The sequence below is a fragment of the Neovison vison genome, chromosome 5 (assembly GCF_020171115.1).
Source record: "Neovison vison isolate M4711 chromosome 5, ASM_NN_V1, whole genome shotgun sequence".
In the NCBI taxonomy this organism is placed as follows: domain Eukaryota; kingdom Metazoa; phylum Chordata; class Mammalia; order Carnivora; family Mustelidae; genus Neogale; species Neogale vison.
This window is the reverse complement of record NC_058095.1, coordinates 1,437,633-1,461,648: the sequence shown is the minus strand read 5'-3', so window position 1 is coordinate 1,461,648 and position 24,016 is coordinate 1,437,633. Positions and strand designations below refer to the sequence as shown.

At 65.8% G+C, this 24,016-nt stretch overlaps 1 protein-coding gene across 6 annotated transcripts in view; it reads right to left on the bottom strand.

The window, feature by feature from the left end:
• The window catches only part of BAIAP2 (BAR/IMD domain containing adaptor protein 2), a 63,256-nt gene that overhangs the window by 19,265 nt on the left and 19,975 nt on the right, over positions 1 to 24,016 (bottom strand). For all 6 annotated transcript variants that reach the window (XM_044247237.1, XM_044247241.1, XM_044247238.1 and 3 more), the window contains exons 4-6: positions 5,772 to 5,833; positions 4,957 to 5,028; positions 4,288 to 4,425 (exon numbers count right to left, since the gene is read on the bottom strand). In XM_044247237.1, the coding sequence (XP_044103172.1) occupies positions 4,288 to 4,425; positions 4,957 to 5,028; positions 5,772 to 5,833 (272 nt within the window). The remainder of the gene's footprint in view (positions 1 to 4,287; positions 4,426 to 4,956; positions 5,029 to 5,771; positions 5,834 to 24,016) is intronic.

The window sequence follows — 24,016 nt, the reverse complement described above, 5'->3', positions numbered from 1 at the left end:
AGAAGCTTTGAGAAACCTAACAGGCCCTAACCCTAACAGAACCCTAACAGGCCACAGTGTAACGCTCACACTTGTGTGCCTGGGGGAGGGGACACAGGTTTGGCAGAGACACCAAGGGCCAAAAGGACAGGGTCACCAAATGAGGCTCCACCATACCCCACCAGACACACAGCCCGTCCTCCCCTGACCACGTGCCCCACAGCGCCCTCCGCACAGATGGGCACTTCCATGGGTGCAGAGGTGGGGGTCTGGGGAGTGGCCTTGGCTGTGGAGACAGCACGTGGTGCCTTCCCTACTTCCAGACGCAACCCTTGTCCTAGTTAGTGCCCCAAATGTCTCTGAGCACCTGTTCCCTGACCTACAATCAGAATCAGTTCTCCTCGCGGAAATCCCAAAACACAGTTTCAATTACCAGCCGTTCTTGAGAACGGCCAGCTCTGACCCGGTCCCGTTCACAGGGAACCCACCCCAGATGGACAGACGAATGCTCTCCATCTCCTGCCCTCTGAGGGGCGGGTCTGATCAACTTTACCTCCCTCCACCCCAAAGAGCTCCACTCCATGGGCAGGGCCCCCTGCTCTGGCCTGGCCTGGCCACTGGCCACCTGACTCCGAGGCTTCACGGGAAGAGGGAGGCCAGGGTGTGTAAAGGGCCTGTGGCCAATCGGCCACTCCGGAGGGGACGAGGCTGCCTGAGGAGCCCCAAGCAATGGCCCCTGCCTGGCAGGCAGCCCTCCCACTCTCCCTGCCCAGTGCTCCGCGCACATGCAGCTCAAGTCCAGGACGAAGGACACGTGGGCTGGAGGCTCTGGCAGACACACAGGGGATCCCAGCAGTCGAATCTCACGAAAGCCCACCCACCTCTCCGCAGCACCGAGCAAACCCACGCCCGGGCCTGCACACTGGACCCCCGGCCACGATGCCCAGCCCTGAGAAAGCCAGCGCGCAGGCTCGTGTGGTCTGGGCACGCCACCCGCCACCTGCCCAACCAGAGAAGGACATCAGGGCAGCGGCTCTGCTGCAGCCTCAGGTTCCCCGGGAGGGGCCGCCGTGTGAGTCATGGGCTGCGGGACCTGCCTCCACCTGCACACATAGCCCCCCGCCCCGGAGGGGCCTGGCAGGGAGGAGAGTCCCCAGGAGTGGAGAGGGGGCAGGCCACCCGCTGTGTTTGGAGCCCAGGTCACTCCCCTCTCTGGGGTCGTCACTGTCCTCCGCGTCAGGATGAGAACGCGGCCCCAGCAGCCGTGCACGTCAGAAGCCCCCCACCCCGCCCCGGCACACCCCCAGCCTCCCCTGCTCTTCCTCAGGGCTGGGGACAAAGCTGAAGCCCCTGCAGCCTGCGCACAGGAAGCGCAGGAAGGAAGCGCTCAGATCCCACGCTGCGTGCAGCCGTGGGGATGGCCGGTGGGACTCCGGGAGAGCTGGGCCGGTGCTTCCGAACACTGAGAAGAAGCCAGCGAGAGGAGGGCCTCAGCCTTCCCCATGCGAGGGTCTCCTACAGGCCCTTTCCAGGGACTGCCAGGATCTCAGCCCCACTCCTGGCAGGCTCAGTGCACCTGCCCCAGGAAGCAGTAGGGAGGGAGGCTGGCCCCACCCGGCGGGCTCTGCAAGGCCTGCCGCCACCAGCACCAATAGCCCCCCGCGCCCCGGGACCGGCAGGTGCCAGGGTGGGCGGGCACCGCGGCAAGGCCACCGGGCGGTCGGCAACACCCACTCCAGACAGACAGCCAGCGTGTCTCCTGCCAGCTCGGGGCTCTGAGGACGTCCCCGCCGGCTTCTCAAAGCTCCACTGCTTCCACGGTCCCTTTGCTTCTGCCCTCAAGAAAGGACACCAAAATCACTGGGCACAGGCTGGCTGTCACTTCGTGGCCAGCCCGGGCCGGGCACCCCATGGGGCGCACCTGCAGCACAGAACCCAGCCCTCCCTGCGAGGGGTTAGATGCTGTGGGCACAATCGCAGTAAAGCCCCTGGGTAGTTCTGGGCCCAACGGAGAAGGAAGCTGGGTTTGGCGAAGCGGGAGACGGAAGGGCGGCCCGGAGAGAGGAGTCGGAGCAGGTGCACGGGAGAGGAAGAGCGACCCCGGTCCGCGTCAGCACAGCAGGACAGAAGCGGGCCAAGGAGCGCCGGGACCGCAACCCTCGGAGGGGCCGAGCCGGGGCGCAAACCCAGACCCAACTGTCGGGGCCGCACGGCGGGCCGAGGGGAGCAGAGCTGGCGTGAGGCGTCCGCAGGCCGCACCGCGGGGGGTGAGGTCCCGTGCCCAGCAGGAGCGCAGGGAGGAGGAGGGGTGTGACCTGGCCATGCTGGAGGCGTGGCGGGGCTTGGTCGGGGGGGACCCTTAGAGGTGGGGAAGATGGTCAACCGCGTGTCTCTGAGAATGAGCCCCAGGAGGCCAGGGCCGCCGAGTCTCCCGACTCCAAGAAACCAGGTCTCAGGCCCCGCTGCGCAGCTGGAGTGAACCCCGTCGAGGCTTCCACCCAGCCCAGCCGTCCTCCCGCCAGACCCCACCCCGGGGCAGACGACCTCCACGACTTCTACCCTCCAGCGGCCGCCGGCAGAGCTGCCCGGCCCGTCCAGGGCCTGGGCCCACTCAGGACAGCCTCCATGTTTACGGCCGTTAACGAAAGGGAAGGGAGCACGGGCACAGGCCGTGCGGATGAACCCTGAGAACCAAGCGGCAGGAGCCCCTGCAGGGACTTGGTCACACACGACGCCCAGCCCGGTCGTGGCGCGCAGACAGGAGGCGGGGTCTGCCTGGGGGGTGGGAGGGGTGTCGGCAGGGGTGTCCTCTCTGGTGCGTGGGGACAGCGGCACAACATACGGATGGCCACACTCAAAGTCACCCACTGTCCCTTCCATGACACGTGAACCGGATCTCAAACCTGATGCCAAGCAAAGAAACGAGCGCCTCCAGTGGGGCGCACAAGCTCCCAGCCCCTCCTGGCTGGCAGCGGAACCCTGGCCGTGCTAGCCTCGGTGTCCCCGGCGCCCCTGCAAGGGAGCCCAGGTGCAAACTCACCCGCACCGAGGGGTTCCTGGCGTCCAGGAGGCGGGGCACCGTCCACGACTGAGATTTTTAGGGAGCAACACCGCAAAAGACATGGAGGGGTGGGGAGCAAAACAGAGACGCCCAGGGAAGCGTGGCTTCCCCCGCCCCAGCCTCGGGACCTCAGGCCTCCAGGGTGATGCCATGTCAGGGGCAGTCCCTGGACACAACGGTGGCAAGAATCCGGTGCAAGTACGCCCGTCTGGCACAGGAAAAGCGCAGGGGGACGGCAGGCAGCTCTGCTCCCCTCCCCAGGCTGTGGGGCTCTGTCCGCAGGGTGGCAGGGGGGACATGGTCACCTCTACTGCTGCCAGGTCCATGCGCCCCACCCAGTGGGCCCGCTTACCCGCACCACGCTTGGGGAGGATGCAGGGCACGGGCTCCACAGGCACCAGCAACCTCGTGGGTGCACCGAGGCACTCAGAGGCAGATGCACACACATGGGCCGAGAACAGGAGTGCACGGTGCACCTCCAGGCTTGCCAACCTGACAGCCGGCACAGAGGGTGGGCCCAGGAGGTAGAGGTTAATGCCTATGCCTGACCCCAGGAGCTCCCCGCACACCCCGAAGCAGCTAGGAAACTGGGCAGAGGTTTTCTTGGTGTTTCCTTTGGAAACAATAGAATCCTGTTTTCTCTTTCTTCTTATCTGAGTTCCTTGTGGCCTCAGGCAGTGGGCACTCTGGGCCGGATCTGTGTCGGCGGGCTGAGGCTTCCAGTATATCAGGTGTATCAGGGCCTCAATTCCTGGCCCACTCAGCACATGATGCCTGCAAGGCTGGGCACCACGGCGAGGACAGTCCCACCGGGGTTGGCCCCTCCCACGGCCTCCTGTGCCATCTGCATCCTGCCTCTTCAATGGGGCGGCTGGGACACCTGACCGGCCAGCGTCTGCCCACAGAGGCTCCGGGCCCGGTCCTGGCAGTGGGTAGGCAGGAGTTGATTAGAGGGACAGTGACGCCTTTCTCAGAGGCGGAACCCAGAGGTACGGAGCGGGAAGATGTCCTTGAGGTTCCTGCCCCTTCGGCAGCAAGCCTTCCGGGGCCTCACCACAGCTCCGAGCGCAGGCCCGGCGCGCCGCAGGCCCACGACGCCCTCTCCGGCTCCAGGACGGGAGGTACTTGCTGCCCCAAGGGCGCCAGGAGAACCGAGCCCAGCTCTGCTCAGCCCCACGCAGAGGCCGCCCAGGGGAGCACTGCCTCAACGCTGCAGCCTCAAGGGTGCCCACCGGGGCGAGTCCTACCTGCAGCTCCTTGTCCGAGTACTTCTGTGGGTTCTTGCTGCCCTGGCTCTTCTTCCGCAGCTTCTTCAGCTCGGCCTGGCACTTGTCCAGTGCGTCGCCCTTGCTCCTCTGCTCCGTCTGGTACTTCTTCAGCGCGGCCTGCGAGGCAAAGACCACAGAGCGACTGCTGAGCCCACCGCCCTGCCCGCTCCCGCCCAGCGGCAGCCCGGTCTGCGCGCACCAGCAAAGCCACGGCGGGGAGGGCAGAAGCCCGCCCAGGCCTTGCCCTCCCACGCCGCCCCCAGCCGGGGCGCCTCCTGGGAACTCAGGCCACACGCCCCACAGACTGCGGCCCCTTGGGCCCCTCTGGCCCTGGGGAGAGGTGACGGCACAGGGACAGGACCCCAAGGCCTCCAGGTCAGACGCGGAGTCTGTGCAGGCTCTCCAGGGGGCAGGGACAGGGCTGTGCCGTCCCCGCCACGGACAGCGGCGAGCTATGGGGGCGCGGGAGCTGTGCGCGTGGGGCGTCGGACGCGCCGGCTTCCCCCACGCGCGGCGCTCTGTCCCAGGCCGGCTGGCATGGGCAGGGCTGCGGGAGCCCGCTGGGTGGGAGGCCGGCGGTGAGCTGCCCGCCCGGGAGACGTGGGGACGAGGGGAGCGGCGCGGCGGCCCGACGGGGGCGGTACTCACGCTCAGGTACCGGGCGTCCAGCTCCACCTTCTGCTCCAGCTGCGTGAGCAGCTCGTTGTGGAAAGACTTCAGCTGGACACAGAGAGAACACGTAAGGGCCGTGAGCACGACACAGGCCGGGACAGGCGGGGTGGGGTGGGGGGAGGCTCCCAGAAGAGGCTGACGGTCACCGCCACGCCCTGGACGTGGGCCACCCTGAGGGGCAAGGGGCCCGTCGGATCCCTGAGCCAGTGACCCTGCACAGAGGCTTGGCGGTGCACTTTCCCTCCCAAAGCACAGAAGCTCCAAGCACCAGCGTGGAACAGGAACCTGGAGTCAGACCATCCTGACCTTGGACAGCCTCGGGGGTTCTGCTTCCCAGGGCAAACACAGGAGCTGCTCCCCCCGTCGCCCCCTTCTCTTCAGCGGTGAAGAGTTTCTCAAGCTGACACGGGCATACTAGGAGGGGCCCATATGACCCCTCGCTCTAGACCTGCTGGGTCATGGCCGGGCCTGGAATCTGGGCAAGCGTGTGCTCCCCAGGCCTGCCCCCGTGTCGCTGCCGGACCCCTGTGGCCAGCTGACAGTGAGATCCTGCGTGGCCTGGGCCCTTTCCTCTCAGGCCCTCCTGGATGTCCTTGGCCCCACAGTGGATCAGCTCCCCACTGTGTGACTTCCGTCCCGAGCCTGGGATTTGTGCCCGTCTTTCTGAGTACAGCCACATGGCAATACAAGGTTCCCAAACGGACATGGGGCCAAAGCACGCAGCCTGCCCTTCCCCTCCCCTCCATCCGACCTGCCCCCTACATTTGCCTCTTCCTTCCCATAGGCCTCACCATCTCTTCCAGCTGATTCTGAATCTGCCTGTGGACTTCAGCCATCTGAAAGAGAACATCTCCTGGAAAGGCAGCGTGGAAGAGAGGAAAGAGAGAAAGGGTCAGGACTCTGCGCTACGGTCCCTCCAGCTGCCCGTGGCCGGGGAGCAGGGAGCAGGTAGGCCAGTGCTGGGGCCTGGGCTGTGGGTGACCAGAGGCAGGGCAGAGGGCGCTGTTTCTCCTGATGACGCCGAGACAAGACAGAAGATTCTAGAATAACAAGGGATGCCACTGGGTGACTTCGGGGTGGCGGAGTAGCAGCTGAGGTTCATGACAGAGGCCCAAGTGGGGGCCCCTTCGTTTGCCAATCTCAAGCCCACGCGTGAGCCTGTGAGCACGCGCACCTCTTACCCTGCCTCCTGCTCCCGTGCGAAGCCGCCAACAACCGCCGTCCCCCCCACTCTGGGCCCAGGTGGCGCTGGGACCCAACACACTTGCCGCCCGTGCTGCACACGTGGGTTACGTGGGGTGAAGGCAAGACCTGGCTGCAGGCCCCAGAGGCGAGGGGCCCGAGGAGGCACCTGAGGTCTGCAGCGCCAGGGGCCTCGCCGAGGGGCTCCGGGGACAAAGGGAGCGCGCCGTCTAGCTCTGCACACACTTCCGAAGCAGGGACGGGGGGCTCAGCCTCGGTCTTCCTCCTCCCAAAGCTCTGGAAGGTTCCGCTCAGCAGCTCTCGTGCAGTGCGGCCACCAGGACCAACAGGTGCACAGCACTTCCAGCTGCGGCCACGGAGGGGAGGTCGCCACACAGCCCACCACATCAGCATGGTCACCCCCAAGTCAGGGCCCACGGAACAGAAGCTCTAGGCCAGAGGCTGCACAAGGGCCCCCAGCCCTGGAAACCCTCGGGGCGGCCCAGCTGCCCCGCAGTGCTGGTGTGAAGGACCCCCCCGGCCCTGGGCAAACGGCTCCATTTCCTCGCGTGCAGAAGGAACAGCTGGAACGGGCAGCGGGACGTCATGGGCCTGGCGCCATGCAGAGCTCATGCTGTCCGTGTGCCACGACACGGTGGGACGGGGCCACTCTGTCCCCGAGGGCGCGCGCCCGATGAGCCCCGCCCCTGCGGTGCCGTCCACACCAGCTCGCCCTCCCTCATCACACCCTCCGCTCATGCCTGGGCTCCCTGACCCAGAGACCGCTTTGGGGGGCAGCCGCAAGGGGTATCCCAGCAAGGCCACCTGGAAATGGAGACAAAGGCCCACAGCCCCTGCACCCTGACCGGGTGGTGTGGCCTCCAGCCGCACAGATGGCCCCCCAGGGTCACTTTCCCTCCCAAAAGCACCACTGGGCTCTGGGGAGGTCTGCTTCTCCTGGTCACTGGCTGTTCTGCGACGTCCACAGGGCACACTGAGCCCCGGCTGTGACTAGGAGCCACACAGACGGACCTGTCAGTCAGCACAGCCTCGGGGTCCGCCAGACTCCCCTGCAGGGCCCCGAGCTCTGCTGTTCGAACCTCGGTGCCCTGGACGTGTCCCTAGACACCTGCTCTGCCCTAGAGAGATGCACAGATTTCTGTCAGGTCGGGGGGCGGGGGAAGGGACTCCGCACGTCCTAAGGAGCTGACTCCCTGGGCGGCTGACCCGGTGTCAGGCCGCGGACAGTGTGCGGTGACATGTGCCTCCTCAGCCAGCCTTCGGCTCACCTGCTGCAAAGACACCCTCAGGCTGCTGCTCGGGTACGTACAGACCCCCAGGGCCTGGCCTGCGGGCAGGCCTAGGAGGGAGGGGAGGCACCCCTGCTCCAGGGAAGGGCCAGTGCCCTGGCCACAGAGTGTGTGTGTGTGCGGGGGTGTGAGCGTGTGTGAGCACGTGCCCCACGGACACCGGCAGCTCCAGGCCCGACACGCCTGGAGGGAGCGTGAGGAAGGGACACACGCACGAGCAGGGGCAGCCGCCAAGAGCTGTGCACAGACCACCCAATGCGATCTGTGGAGCGTATGGCACGGCCACCCAGACGCCACTGCCGCAGCTGGGGAACGCCCGTCGGCGCCCTGTGCTCCGGGAAGCCGCTCCCGGTCCTGCTCCCAGTGTGGGCCTGCCCTTGGGCCTGAAGGCACCGCAAGACAGGGCAGGGCAAGCACAGACGGCCCTGGGAAGAATGCCCTGCCTCTGCTGTGGCTTCCTGTGCTCGGGTCAGAGCACCAGCACATGGGGTCAGCGGTCAACTATGTGCGGCTGAAGGGCCATGAGCAGAGCAGCCCTGCAGGAGAGGTCGCGCCTCCCCTGGCCTGTCCTGGCCTCGTCCCTCGTCCCTCCTCCTCACCGATCCCGACTCTGGGGCCTTGATGTGTGAGAGAAGAGGCCAAGAATGACGGGACACAAGGTGACAGGAGGGGCCCGATCACCAGCCTTGGTGGAAGGGAAGCCACTGAGACAAGAGGAGCGAGTGGCCACCGGCCAGGGGTTCCCGGGGACGAGACCAGGCCGCTGTCACCCTGCCCGCGACAGAGCCCCAGTCTGGTGTGTGCGGCGGGGATGCGTCCCGGGTAGCTGGAGGACAGCAGGAGTAGCTGCCACAGCAGGCCCGGACCCACAGGTCTAAGCCCCGAATGTCCAGAATCTAAGACCCAAGAGGGCAGCATCAGCTTGATTCTGCCTCTCTGCGCTTTTGACCTTCTGGAACTTTCCCAGGACACACACTCACCACTCTGAGGTGGGAAAAACATCTGGGGTCTTGCTTGTGATACGGGGGACTTGCTGTGTTGAGGGCCCTGGACCCACCTTCTGGCCCTCTGCCTGCGGACATCTAGGAATTGGTTAAGCCAAGGCCAAGGGGCACAGCGCCCACACGGCACAAGGTCTGGCCAGCCTGGGGAACAGCCCAGAATGCGGCCCGGAGGGCGCTGCCCTCACACCCATCCTCTGCCCCCCCAGCCCTCGTGAGGGCCATCAAGTCCGGGAGCAAGACATGGAGCAGGCTGTGGCCCAGCACAGTCTCCCCGGGGGGCGACTCCCACGGCGTCGGCCACGCTTCGGGTCCCGACACAGTTAAGTCAACAACAGGATCCAATGAATAAACACGTATTTCCTGCAAAGTCTGGTGCGACTGGCTCAGGGAGGAGGCCGGAGGATCGCTAAGAACCCCGCGGAAGAGCCACCACTTCAGCAGAGCAATTCCTCACGTCCAGCAAGTGGCCACTGCACCCGCGGTGGCCGATGCGTCAGGAGCACCCGGCGTGTCCCCCGCGGCGGTGCCGTCGGTCACACAGCCCGTGCGCACACTCAGCTCTGAGCTGCAAGCCCACGGCTGCACAGCCGGCCCACACAGTCCATTTTTAAACTGCGTTTCACAAGCAGCTGTGAGAAGCCATATGCTCACGAAACACGCGGGGTGGTGAGAGGAGGGGGAGCCAGCCCCGGCAGGCACTGGACCCCTGCGGGCGCTGCTGGGCGCCCTGAGCTGGCTGCAGGCGGCAAGGGCAGAGCCATGCCCTGCACGACACTGCCCGAGAGACACGGAGAGCCCCGGCGTCCGCACTAGCGTCTCCTCCTCCGCGGTGCTTTCCGGGTCCCGAAGGCCCGGACGGTCCTGAGCGCCAGGGAGCCGGCTGGGGCTGTGTCTGATTTCCGGGTTCCGTGACTCTCTCCGTCCCATCTCCCCCACATGAGGGACAGCACGGAGTGGGGACCCCCTCCCGGGAAGGAGACCGCAGGCTGTGCCCCGGCCTCCTCTGAGCGCAGACGCACGGGCCCAGGGCGTCCACGTCCTGGGTACACAGCTCCGGCGGGCCCTAAACTTGAAAAACCGGGTCTGACGTGGCAGCCCCAGCGCGGCGCTGCCAGAGCCAACAGCAGAGGGCGGGCGACTGTGCCCCGGAAACACCCCTGCAGGACGCACCGGCGCTCCACAGAGCGTCTGCAGGGGGTGCCAGGCGGCAGGTGCCCGCACCCAGGGCGCAGCGGGCGGTGGGAGGGCAGTCCTGCCACACCCGGGGCTAGTGAGTCAGCAAACCCCGAGGCCTGGTGGCCCTGTAGGAGCCGGGGGGACCCGCAGGCCCCACAGCACACAGGAGCGGAGGACGAAGTGTGGGAGAAGGGCTGAAGGCCGTCGGGACAAGAGGAGACGCCCCTGCGCCACAGGCTTCCTGCAGGACCGAGCGGCGTCCACGACACAGAGGCACCTGAATCAGAGCCCACGTCCTCGCCAGCCCTCCCGGCACCTACTGACCCTGCCCGTCACGCAACCAGGTCAGCGGCGAGCCACCCCCGCCACTGGCCCCTCAGCTCGGAGATTTAACGTTCCGGGTGCTCTCCGGGGCCTCGGTCCTCTCCGGCGCACACACGGCCGTGCCCGTCCCCCAGGAGCAGCCGGGGCCGCGCATCCACGCACGCACAAGACACACGCACGTGGGTACACGCACACACGCAAAGGTGCTTCCACACATGTGCACATGTACATGCTCAGGCACGCACACACACATGCACACACAGAAACACACTCGCACATGCGTACACACGCTCAGGCACGCACACACACGTACACACATGCACACACGGAAACACACTCACGCGCACGCACGCACACTCAGGCACACACGCTACACTTGCTCACAGACACGCGACGAGCTGCCCGCCTCAGCATAGCCCCCTGTGGGGCGTGAAGGCGGAGGGCGTGCCCAGCCGTGCTTCCGCCGGTGCTGGCTCTTGGGGCTAATGCAGGACAACGGCGGGATGGTCAGGACCCACCTGGAGCCTGAGCGTCTGTGGACACATCCACATGCTGCGGAGGAGGGGCTGGGGGCCAGGGAGCCACCCGCGGGGGGGTGGGGGTGGTCCTCGCGGGAGAGCAGGCGCTTCTGCCAAACCCTGGGATCCCGGCAGGAGGCGGCACCGGGGGTCGGTGATGCTGCTTTCACAGATTCTACCTCCACTACAGACAAATTCCCCACCGACCCTCAAAAACTCACACTGGTCCCGGCAGGAACCTTGGAGCCGGGCAAGCAGAGAGGGCCCCGGCGGGCCCCACAGGGTCGGGTGCTGCTGCGCCCCTGGGGACCGAAGGTACGCACCGAGGAGAGAAAAAGGCGGGAACGAGGGGCCCAGCCGCACAGAGGAGCGTGGTGGGACACGAGACGCAGAGCCTGGCCGCACCCGCGGGATGTGAAGGGGGCCCACGCCAGGGAGGACAGCCGGGCAGGCCCGAGGCTCCCTGGGGGGCCCTGGAGAGGCCAAAAGGGGAGTCCCACTTGCAGCAAGAACGAAACCGTGGAAAGGACAGTGCCCGCCGGCAACGCCGTGTCCTGGGAGCAGGAGCGGAGAAGCATCGGCCACGCATCCCAGGGTGTTTTGGGAACGGCGACAAGGACGGCGTGGAGGGTGGGCTGCTGGGGAACACAGAGCGGGACGCGGTGAGCTGCTCCCCATGCACGCGGCGTCACAGGAACACACACGTGATGTGGCTTAGAACCAGGAAAACCTTCCCGGGTTTCCCCAGACTGAGCTCTTTGGAAAAAGAAGAAAAGATTCCAGAAAACTAGAAACAAGTACACATACCCGACTTTTGAACGTTACAGAGTCTGCAGGGCTCCGGCCGGTGTCCACTCGTGAACCGGCCACAGGCGACGGTGACCGGCTCACAGGCCGGGCGCCTGCGGTCCTCTGTGGTCAGGCGTCCCCGGCCATTCAGTGAGCACCTGCTCTGTGCCAGGGGCTGCCCAGGGGACACGGTGACCAGAGGCTCTCCTCGTGGCGCCCCGGCACCCTCCTGGGATGCGCAGATGCAGACGACGGGCCCTGCAGATCTGGGAAGGAAGGCCGCAGACAGCGGGGCCGCTCAGGGTGTTCAGAGAAGGCCACGGAAGTCTGTGGGGCTGGCAGCGGACAGGGACGCAGCCTTGTGGGTCCCAGGGCTCCTGGTGGCCACCACGGGGCCTGGAGACCACAGCACAGTCAGCAGCCGGCAGCAGAGAGAACTGCCTGGCAGCTTCTCCGAACCCAAGACCAGCACCGGCGCAGCCTCGCCGCCCGTGGGAACCAGAGGCGCGAGGCGGCCCCCACCCCTGCGGCTGGCTGGCTCCTGGATGCCCATGTGGGCTTCAGGAAGGCCTGAGGGCACATCTGAGGCCCATTTCACAGTCCCACACCCAGATGTCCCCATTGGTGGCCCTGGGTAAGCACAGTGCAAACCACCGGGCCACCAAGAGGGCCGCAAGCCATGGCTTCAAGTGCATCTGCTCTTCCCCGTGGCCTGGAGCACACACTCTCCTCCCGGCCCGACCCTCCCCACCATCCCGAGGTCAGGTCGTAAGAATAACAAACACCCCGCGCCCCCTGCCAGGTCCCCTGGGCCTCAGTGTTTCGCCCAATCTGCTGTAGTGACCTGCTCTTCCGTGTGCACATGCGCGTCCTGCTGAACCTGAACCCGGGGGATGTGGCCGCAGCGTGCCAGCCTGCGCGCTCTGAGACCCAGGCCTGCCGCGCCCACGAGGAAGGCGGACCCCTCCCCGCAGCAGACCTGGAAGGCCGGCAGGCCGCCCGTGGGCCCCTCCGCAGCCAGGACCGCAGGCCCCTCTCGTTTCTGTCCGTTAGGAACCCTGCGTTCTGTCCGTCTGAACACCGCTCCAAGCACTGGCGCTGCTGGGCCTGCACGGCTCACAGGCGGGCAGCCGGGAACGCGTGGGGCGGAGCGGGGACTCGCGCCAGGCTCCCTGGGGTCTTCGTCTGGATCGACACGGCCCTCCCACGCCTTCACGACACCGACATTTGTGAAGAGTCAAAAAAAAAAAAGCTTTTTGCTTTTTCTTTCTTTCTTTTTTTTTTCTTTTTTGCAGAAGATACGACGTGTTCTTAAAACCCTCAAAGGACAAGAAGCGGAGAGGGAGCGGGAGTCTGGCAGACCGGGGAAAACACCGGTGCGGGGGGCGTGGGGCTGGAGTCTGGATGGCGTTCCGTGTGTACCCACGACGGCGCGACAGGGGCCAGCGTCCTCCTGAGAGCCCCCCAGAGCCACTCTGCAGGTGCCTGACCCCCAAGAAGCGAGGACGGCTTGTCAGCAGGGTGTGAGGAAACGCCCCGTGGAGGCTTAAACAAGGACCCGTTTTGGCCGGCGCCACGCAGGCCTGAGGACACCAGCTTGGGGACAGCTCCAACAAAGGGGGCCTGAGGCCTGAGCGGACCCCACCGGGCAGGTGAGCAGCCTCGTGTGGAGGAGCGGCCGCCGAAGGCCAGGGCTGGGCGTGCCTGCTGGAGGGCCCCCGAGCATCACCCCCACAAGGACGGGTGCCGTAAAACCCGATGAATCCAAGAAACGGAGAGGAAGTGGGGACTCCACGTGGCGGTGGCCGAGGAGGGCGGTTTCTCTCTTTTCGTTCTGGTTAGTTGAGGTCCAGGATAAGATCAATCTCGCGTGTACGAAGCCGTGACTCAGCACTTGCAGACGTGAGCCAGGGTCGTCCGGACAAGCGGCCTCCAAGTCCCCGTCACCTGCCCCCCCACCTCCCCTCTGTAACTGTCAGCGAGCTCTCCATAGAGAGTCTATTTCTCAACTTGTCTCTTTTTCTCCTTTGCTCGTTTGTTTCCTAAATTCCACGTGAGCGAGAGCACAGGGCACCTTCTTGGACGGACACCCTCCAGCTCTGTTCCCGTCGTCGCAAACGGCTGGACTTCACCTTTCTCACGGCTGCGGAACATTCCGCCGTGCACAGACACTGGCGCACGACCGCACTGCCACCATGGTTCGGCACAGGCCTTGCCTCAGGGACAGGGCCAGGGACACGCTGGCCTCTGCGACCAATAGCAACAATGACAGCACGGGACCCTCCGTGCACACCCTCCCCCTAAGCAGGAGGATGACGGTGCTTGAAGCACTTAGGGAACAGGCAAGATGGGGGGGAAGACCCCGCGGGGGGCCGGCGTTCAGTCCCCGTGGGGCCAGGCCTGTACCCGTGGCTGGGCCACTAGACACTTGTGGGCCACAGGTAGGTACCATGGGCGGCCTCTTCCCTCCTGCCCCTGACGCCCCTCATCCCCAGTGACAAAGTCAGGGCCCGGAGGGGTCTTCCCTGCTACGCCCGCCCGCCTGTCTCCTTCCCATGGCAGGAAGTCACTGCATGCCTGACTCTGGCTGTCACAACAGCATAGGGCCCTGCAGACGAGAGGAGCTGGGCATGGGGTGGGGGGAGCCCGGGGGAGCCGATGCCACAAGGAAGGGGGGATCTTCAGGAGTGCTACAGATGGGTGGGGAGTGACAAGGCCAGGCGCCTGGCCCACCAGCCCTGGGAGAGGCTCCCAGAGGGCACTCAGCTCCCAGGAGGGGCGTCCAGAGGCACGGGGTCCGCAAATGTGAGGCCTGGGACCCGAGTCACGCCGTATCTCATCTGAGGGTCTCCCTCGGGCTGCCACAAGCCCTCCAGTTGAATCCCATAACCTGCTAGCCTGTAGTCAGGGGACAGTCAAGCCTCTCTTCAGCCCAGATAGGCCCCCAGGACAAGCCGGGACTGGTTCTGGGGGAGGGCCCTGCACATACCTGCCACCCCCTCCCAGGGCACCGGGGACTGGCACGGAAGGCCTGGGAAGAGACATGGGCCACCTGCCAAGGTCCCCACCCCATCCCCAAGCGGCCATATGCCTCCCTCCCAGGGGGCAGCCATGCCCCAGCAGAGCCAGATGTGACCCCACGGCAGAGGCAGGAAGGGCCCTGGGCTGCAGGTGCTGCTCTTGAAGGCCAAAGCCCCCCAGGGCCTGGGTGGGCCATCACACCACGGAGGCTTGCGCTTCTTGGCACTGAGGCCACACGGACCACCACAGGGCGCGGGGGAAGCACGATGGACCCCAGGAACCTAGGGGCCACGAAGCATGATTAGAGAGAGCTGCTCTCATCTAGAGCATCCGGCCAGGCCAGGGCTGCGGGGTGGGGGGGGGAGGGTGGGGGTGGGGTGGGGGGGGGGAGGGTGGGGGTGGGGGGGGGGGGTGGGCTCGCTTGGGGAGCCTGAGGCCAGGGAGGGCAGAGGGCGTGGAGCCCGGTGAGCCCACAGGCGGGCGCCCTCGAGACAAGGGTGTGTTGTTCATCGGTCAAGCCCGGGGAATCCTGGCATCCGGCTGGGCTCTCCGGGGCTGAGATGCAGAGTCTGGGGAGCGAGGGCCGCAGCAGCCACAGGCCCGCCGGGACCCCAACCCCGCGTGGGCCCCACCACCAGCCCCCGAGAAGCAGAGCCGGGAAGCAGCTATGACTCTGCAGCCATGGGACAGTGTGTGCGCCCCGTGGGGCGGGGGGGGGTCTGCTCACCGTCTCTGCCTCCCCCCGGGACAGCCGCGCGCCAGAAGAGTCCTCAGGGCCCCACACGGTGCCAGAGGGTACTGGGGAGGAGCGGGACCTCGGTCCGGTGACTCCACCTCCAGCCTGGTCTTCCCAGAGCTGGGCGGACCCGGTGGAGAGAAACACTGTCACTACTCGGAGACCACGGTCTTCCCTGCGGCCTCGAGTGTCCACCAAGGACACCGAAAGCTCAGGTCTCTGGTATGTCATTTCAGGAGGGCTCCGAGCCAAGGGGTCAGCTGCTCACACTCGGCAGGGAACATACACCACCTTCTGGAGCCTTCTGAAGCAAATATCCATAATGCTCAATTATTCTGGGGGCTTCCAGAGCGGAAGGCAGCTCCGAGAGCTAATTAGCATATGCGCGAACAAGACACAAATATAGAGCTCGTATGGAGAGGACAGACAGCGGAGGGCCTGAGGGGGCCCTGCGCTGTGAGGCCACCGGGATGGGACATGGAATTCCGACAGCGCCAAGGGGACCCTGCCTACCCCCACCCCCGGATCCGTGGCCAACAGCACCCTCTCCACCGGCCTAGAAGCCACCAGCTCCTCCCTGGGAGAAGCGGGCTCTTCTCCCGCTCACAAAAAAGGAAGAAAACAGTTGGTGGGGGGGAGGGGGAGGGCAAGAGAAAAATCGATGGCTGTGTTGCCATGGAGATGGCAGCAGCCCGCGATCCTCCCCGGTGCACTCTGCTGAGGCACAGCGAGACTGCACAGCCCCTTCCCACAGTCCACGCCTGGGTGTGGGGCCTCCAGGCAGGGGCAGAGGCGAAGCGGACCCTCCGGGCCCCTCCATCCGCAGGGCGCAGGGCGGCAGGTCAGGTCCTGGGCCGGCGTGGGCCCCACCTGGAGTCCGATCAGATCTCAGGATCTCAGGGGCCTGAGGCCTCCACGGGTGTGTCCTCTGGGGGTCCCCAGGCCATCTATCCAGGACGGCAGAGGGGTGGCCTCAGAGGGACAAGCCAGGACAGGAGGATGTGCAGGTGTCACCCGCCAAAGACATGCTTTGTCCTGGTCCGCGGGGGCGGGCAGGGGGCTTGGTGGGGGCTCCACGTCCATTCTCTTCTCCCCGCAGACCCCACAGCATGGGCACGGGAAGACATCGGCAGCCACTGCGAGGAGGCCGAGGGGAAGCCCCCACACAGCCGCCCCCCGCCACTGCATGCGTCCCACGGGGCTCACCTCCAGCAGGCTCGCCGCCTGCCAGTCCCGTCTTGCACCTGCCTGGTGGGACTTGCCAGGAGACGCGCGGTGTGAACAGAGCCGAGAGTTTCGGCCTATGTTCCCCCCCAAAGCAGACACCGGTGACCAAGGTCACCTGGGAGAGGGAACCGACACCAGGTCACGGGAGGCCGCCCACCCTCATCAGGACAGGACAGAGCAAGGCCAGAAGGGCTCAGACATCCCCAGTGGTCCCCCAGAGCCCCGGCCTGGTGCCGAGCAGAGACGCTGCTGTGAGCCCCTCATGGGCCCCCACCAAGGACCTCCCTCGTCTGTGAGTGACAGTGGCTCTCCACGAGCCTGCCTGTCCCGCTACCTTGCTAACTGCGCAGGCAGGTACCGGCTCTCCGGACAGCTGCTTCTCAAGCACTGACCTGCTGCAGCTCATGCAAGACAGACAGACGAAGGCGACCTGCAGAGGACGGGGCGTCCGTAGGCCAAGTCGCCTCGGTCAGGATGACACAGCTCCTGACGTGCGCGCCGCCCTCTGCCAACGCCAGGGACTCCAGGCACCCACACCCCCCAGGGCTGGCACCCGGGGGAGGGGTGGAGACGTGCCCCCAGGCTCCCCAGCCAGCACCTGCACCAGCCCTCCGGCCACCGCACGGCGGGGAGGAGCTCGGCCCCAGCTCGGCCCCAGCGAGAGCGCCAGGGAGCTGCTCTCCTCAGACGCTCCGGGGCACGTCTGGGGGACACGCCCAGCTCAGTGCATGCGCTCTACAGCGCCTAGACTCGGGGGGCACGTGGTGGGGTCATGGGACAAGGTCCGGGGGCCAGACCGGCTGTCATGGGAGAGCGCTGGGCCCCGGGGTCCGGGGCTGGCCTGGGCATGCCGCTGCAGGGAGGGGTTTACGAGGCCTCCGCGAGCTTCCCGTGGCATGCCAGGACCTGGGGCGGGTCCCACGCTCCCTGGCAGGGCAGGAACAAGCTGACAGCAGAGGCCCCAGGCCAGGTCCTCACAGACCCCACCCAGCCCCATCACCCCAGAAAACGGGCTCAGGACAGAACTATGGCTGAAGGCCCCTAGTTGCCCCTTCCAAGCAGGAGCCCCGGTAACCAGGCGAGAGGACCCTGGGTCCCCAGCCTGTCCTCAGGAGGAGACCCAGCCATGGACTGCTGTGCCCCACTGTCATTCCTGCCCCAGAGCAGACCCCTGGTTGCCAAGGGACAAGGAAACGTGCTGGAAGACCTCTCCTGCTCTCACCAAAGCCACTGCTGACAAGACAGGGATCCGATTAGGACCTTTACTAACGTCTCCTGGCAGAGGCTCAGTCTAGGCCCTAACCCTCTCACCAGGGTGAGCTAAGCTAGTACCCCGGAGGCCCCCAGGGGGAAAGCAGGTCATCGGAGCCCAGGGGACCCTGAAAATGGACCCCCCCAAAGACCACACCAGCCCCAAGGCCTGGGCTGCCAAACAGGACCGAGGGAACACAGCCCCAGACAGAAAGGCCGTTCCACCAGCTCCCAGGCTGGCTTCGGCCCTTCTCATCCACACAAAGCTGAGCAGGAGGACAAAGTACAGGAATCCACAAAGGGCTGTCCAGTATCAAGCCCTGACAGGTCCCCGTGGCCCAGGAAGCTGCCCAGGAAGCCCAGAAGAGCACAGTCCTGACCTCTGGGGTCGCTCGGCTGCTCCTGCCCCAGCCACTTCTTCACGGGCCAGAGGAGGGGATCTTGGTGTCATTGGCCGGGAAGGGGAGGGAAAGGCAGGATCTCTGAATGAAGGGGCCTAGGTGTGGGTGATACAGGTCCTCTGAGCCAGGCCCTCGGGACTTGAAATTGCTCTCACGGCGTGGATCTGACTCAGCCTCCATATGGCATGTTCCTACTGTCGGGGTCCGACAGCAGGGGCCACATCAGACCGACTGTGGTAGGGTGCCTGACGGGGAGGCGGGGACACACGAGAGCTCCTTGGCCAGGAGGTCAGCTCCTGTGGTCAGCTCTGCCAGCCACGGCCGGGCACGGGAGGAATGGTGTAGCCAGATCACCTCTCGGCCTCGTGAGAGCAGGCGGGCAGCCTCGGGTCCCATCCAGAACCGTGTCTGCCTTCAGGGGCCCTCCAGCCACCGCTGCAAGGTCCCTGGGGTCACACTGCCAAGGGCACGCCCTGGGTGGCCCTGCAGCCCAGCCACCCTTGCTCAGGCCAGCAGTACCTCTAAGTGAGAGGCCAAGTTTGAGAAAACCCAGCTCTGTGCAAAGAACCAGAAAGAGGTGCCCAAATCCCACAGGGTTCTCCGTGGGTGACATGGGAACGCCAGCCTGGGCTCCTCACTTGGGGAACCACAGGTGGAGGGCGGCCAAGGGCAAGGCAGTGCTCAGGCCACACCTTCCTTAATCCAGTGACTCAGGGGCCAAAGCAGGCAGGTTTCAGGCCGCCTCCCAGCAGAAGCGACTGCTGCAGGGCCCTGCCCCACACACAGCTCTGGCGCTCCCGGTGCCAGCCAACGGCGGCCCTGTAGGCGCACACGTGCCCCAGACCACTAACAGCGGCCGCTTCAGAGGCAGGGGACAAACATGAGACGGCCGTTTGTACGGATGAGGCAGCCGGAGCAGGCCGTGGACAGGACCAGGTGGGCTGGGTGGGAGCGTGACCCCGTGTGGGGGACACGGGGCTCCGTGCGGGTTCCGCCGCACAGCTCTTTAAACAGCGCTGCCTTCCTGAAAACTCCAGAACCCTCCAGACTTCCCTGCAGAGACGGGAGGCCAAATGGTGGGCGATGTGATCCCCTTCTGCTGCCCGAGTGATTCTAGCACCGAAAGCCTGAGTCCCTTCACACGTGTGCCGGGACCACCCCCTCCTGCTCCCTCCCTGGGTTCTGCCCGCTCCGTGCACACAGTGGCCCTGCGGACAAGAGCCCAGGCTGTAGCTGCAGGCCTCGTCCAGCAGGCAGGACGTGCTGTGGTACGCGACACATGCCAGCAGCCTCGCCTGTGCAGGGGCCCAGAGCAGTGGCTGCCCCCCTGGGAGCAGAGCACCCCTGAGAGCCAACGCTGGGGATAACAGTGCATGCGACGGCACAGACTGGAGCTGGAGCCTGAGGGCCAGGAGCCAGCCCTCCGTGCCTGGGTGGGGGACACACCCAGCCATGGCTGCCCATGCCTGTGGCACACAGAGCGGAGCCAGAGCAGAACCGAGGTATTGTCAGGGGCGAGGGAGAGGGCAGCGATCCGGAAGAGACGGCAGCGGGAGCTCTTTCCACTCCTCTTTCGGCTTCTCCCTGAACTGAAATGTCCCATCGCTTGACCCTTTAAGGAGTGCAGAGCCTGGAGGGACCCCGGCCGCCGCAGCACGTCCTCCCTGGCTCAGCCTGCCATAGAGCAGGTGCTCCGATGGCCCGTGTCCCCACCGCGCCACAGAAACACCAGCCTCCTTCAGGATGAAGAGAACCTGACCTGTTCCCCCCCCACGGAACCTTCTAGAAACATCTGCAGCCCCGTGCATGCTCCCATATCAGGCTGATGGCATTTCTAACTGCTTGTGGTCCGGACGGATCAGGAAGCGGCCCGAGCACAGGACCTCCTGCCCACCCTCCAAGGGACTCAGATGGAGGGAGTCACGGGCGGAAGGGCCGCAGCCTCTCTGAGATCCGGTGAGTCGCCCCCCCCCCGCCCCCCGCAGGGGCCTGGGACAGGCACACGGTCGGGGTGCCCTCCCTGGGGCCACAGGCTGGGGACTGGCCTGGAGCCTCGGACCCCAGCCAGCACGCCCATCACTGGAGCTGCCAGGGAGCCCGGCGCCAGCAAGCACAGAGCCCACAGGGAGCCGAGCAGAGCGGGGCCTTGGAAGAGCCGCCCCGAGCACGCAGATCAGAGGCTGGTGCACTCTGTAATTACCCCGCGGCGGGCGGGGGGCACACAGGAGGCGAGCCTCAGGAGAGCCGGGAAGGCCGAGGTCTGAGAGCCGCAGGCAGCTGCACACGGCTGAGTGTGGGTGGTGCCAGCGAGGGGGTTAGAGGCGCTGCAAGAAGCTTCTGAAGGCGGCCGTCCCCACGCTCCCTGATGAAGCCGCCTGCGGGATCAGAGCAAAGGCCTGCCGGCCTTGCTGCAGGGGGCAGGCCCGAGTGAAGCAGAGAGCCCTGGAGCTGGGGGCACGGAGACCAGTGGGACCAAAGGCAGAGCGGCCAGCCGCCTGCTGTGCGGGGAGATGGGCAGAGTCTGGGCAGCCCCAGCCCGGGAGCACAAAGGCCACCGTGGGGCCAGGCTCGCACTCCGAAGTGGGAAACGCGCTGTGGGAGGCTCGCCACTCCCACAACCGCGGGGTCTAACTCGAGGAGCGCGTGCTGCTCGAGGCCCTCCCTCTGGGCAGAAGGGGCACCGGGCTCCGCAGGGGGAGGGGGTGCAGTGTCCTGCCGCAGTCCGATGAGGGTCTGCCCGTGTCACTCTAACGGGGGACTGGAGGAGTCCGAACACAAAAGGGAGTGGGGCCAGGGTCTCCGACCCTCCAGCCCCCAGGAGGGAGCACACCTGAGAGCCGGGCGGGAAGTCGGCAGCCAGAAGACCGGCGAAGCCCACTGAGCCGCGCGGCCAGATCACGCTTCTGAAAACGACCTCGGGTCAGAGAGCCCTCCTTCCCGGGGCCTGGGCCAGCCCCCCACCCACACTCTCTCCCGGGAGACCAGCTCATTCTCAGCAGGACTCCCAGCTCCCCACTCCCGTCCTGGGGGGGAAGGCCGTGGCAGGAAATGATCAGAAACAGCAAGTCCACGGCGCCGCAGAGGGGAAGGGCAGCAGGAAGCCAAACTCTAGCCCAGACAAAGGGACAGAGAAAGTTACCAGGTTGAGACAGGGCTCAGCGGCTCAGGACGACATGCCATCTGCCACTCACATCACACCCCGCGGCCGCAGAAAGCCACGACCACGGGAGAAATCAACAGGCCCTTTGTCCTGGGAGCGGGGTGGGGCATGCCTTGTCGGCTCGCTGATCAGCACGGGGGTTCCCGAGACTGGGACGTGACACGGAACCCACATCTGTCATCAGGGGACAGGTGCGCTCTCTCCCCGAGCACACGCGTGCACACGGGGCCCCGGGCCGGACAGAACAGCCCGTCAGGAGCCGAGACGCAGGACCATCCGGGAACCCATGTGAGCCCTTCACCTGACCAGCCTGCAGAAGGGGAGGGGAGGGGAGACCACACTGATGCCCCTGGCAACCCACTGAGGGAGCCGAGCACGGAGAGACCAGGACAAATCACGTCCTGAGACACCAATGACGCTACTGCGTGGGGACGGTGGCCGAAAGAGGCCACCGAACCCCAACCCGTCCACACAGCCAAGAGCAAAGCATCCCAAATGTGAAATTTCCACCAGGGCCTCAAGGCAGTGGGCAAAGCAAGAGGCTCAGAAGGGCCCAGAAGACCTCTTCTCTCTCAGCAGGTCACCGTGTGGGCCAAGTTCAGGCCGGCATCATCTGCCCCTGATACATGGCACCTTGGACGCCCTGAGTTATGACAGTGAGAACAAGTGCCTCCTGGCGTCTGAGAAGCGAGGCTAGTGTACCCCCCCAAACCCCCGAGCTGGGCTGGTCAAGGGGGCCAGTAGCTGCGCTGTCTGGGCCAGGGGTCAGGGTGGTGGGGGGAGGGGGTCCTGTCCACGCAGATGTGGGATGAGAGCGTGAGAAGGGAACGTGGCTGCCCGAGCCACACTCAGAGGGGAGCCCTGCCAAGACCCACAGAAGCCTCCCAAGCCGGGCACAAGCCCATGGGCTCACTCCCGTCCCCGGGGGTGACAGCACTTCCGCAGGGAGCACCCGGGGCTGCCTGCCCCGCAGCCCAGCACCACGTCTGAGGCGGCCCAGCAGGGCAGCACCGTGGAAGTCACCGTGGGGCAGGGCTCGGCGTTGCCGTCCCATGCACACACTCGTTCAGAGCAGCAGAACCCCCCCAGAGTAACCCCAGAGCCGACGGAGAGAACACAGAAACGTGTTCGTGGAATGTTCCACAGCAGCCAGCAAGGGCACTCGCTGCAGGGACGGGCTCCGGGCAGCCCCGGAAAGCACAGACCCACCCTCCCAGGGCTCCGCCGCCCTCCCTTGCTCCAGACGGCGCTTAGTCCTGCCAGAACGCCTCGCCTGGGCCCCCTGCACTCGGGCGTGCGTCCCTTGCTCCTGTCCTCTGCAACTGGGTCGCAGCTCAACACCCGGCTCTAGTCAGCCGACCCGGGGCCCTGGAGGCGCCCTCCCCACCACACACACAGGCACGCAGTCGGAAGATCTGCAACACCCCAGGAACGAAGACCCCCAATGCTTCCAGGAGGAGAAACACAGAACACTCACCCGAAACTGAAACCCTGCATGGGAGAAATCAGCAGCCCAGCGCAGGGGCCTAGAGGACAGTGGGTGGTGTCCCCAAGCCCGAGGCAGGACCGCATCCTGTCCGCGGTTCTAAGTCAGCCAAGCCTTTGGCTAAGTAGAGACGCGGCTGCAGACACGCAAGGTGCTTTCCTACACGCGTGCCCGGGATCCCCCGACTGAGGGAGAGACAGAGCCAGAGCACATGGTCCCGGGACTGGAAAAGGGACTCCCGGTGGACGGGGGGGGGCAGGCGGGAGGGATCCGAGCGAGCGGGAAGGTGGGGCTGGGGACGCGCTCCCGAGGGGGAAGAAGCAGCACCATGGCTGAGGGTCTGGGGACGAATCAGCAGAAGCAAACCGAGAACCAAGCCAACAAAGAAAACAGCAAAGACGGAAGTTACAAGCACAGCCACCATAGCGATAAAAATCCACACACAAAAATCAATTAACCGGACTTCCCTGAAAACAAACGCATTTGTTCTCCTAAAAACAACTCCAGAACTGGAAAGCGAACGGCACCGGGAGAAACTATCTGGGAGCCCCGCACCTCCACCCCGGACAAAACCCAGCCGAGGAGGACGGGAGCACAGACCCAGCCGAGGAGAAGCAAGCGCGGGAGAGACGCTGTCAGGATGCGGATCTGGAAATGCCCAAACTGGAAACAGCCCAGACGTCGCTCAGCAGAAGGCAGAACCAGCCGGCGCCTCCATCCAGCGGGAAGCCCTTGGCGCCGAGGTGCGAGGGGCCGCTGGCGTGAATGACTTGCGCGAGAATTCTGCAGCTAGAAGCAGCCAGGCCCAGAGCAGACCACGGCACGCGCCCTGCAATCCCACCGCTAACTTCCCGTGCAGAAACAAGCCAGACTCCAAGGTCACGACGGGTCACTGTCCGATGTCCGGAGCCGCTGAACACGCAGAGGACAGGGCATGAGTGGCTTCCAGGGGTTGGGAGGGAGGGAAACGGGAGGGGGGAGGGCCACTGGGGTTGGGGTCCTCTGGCTGGAGTGGGTGATAGGCCACTTTGGAACCAGATGCCAGTGAGCAGCCCCGACCTGCGGGGCCTCAGAGAACGGGAGAACTGGCTGACCAGGGGAGCCCCATGTTTGCTGCCACAGCACGTGGCCAGAGGACACAGGTCTGTTTGCCTAACACCTGACGCACACAGAGAACATTTCCGTCCAGTGCTGGCCCTCCACGCAAGCCTCAGGAGAGAGTCCAAACACTCAGGAAAGCAAACTGGAAACTCCCACATTCCAGCCGGGACGGGCCGAGCTCCTGGAGCGGTGAGGGGCCGTCCCTGCCCTGGCGAGCTCCCTGCCTCGCCGCCCGGCTCCGCAGCACAGGTCCGCCCCGCTGCTCACTGGGCCGCGCCACCAGGAAGCCCTGGGACCTCAGGATGGTTCCGCACACGCCCACCTTCCTCCTGGGGCCACAGAGACACCCG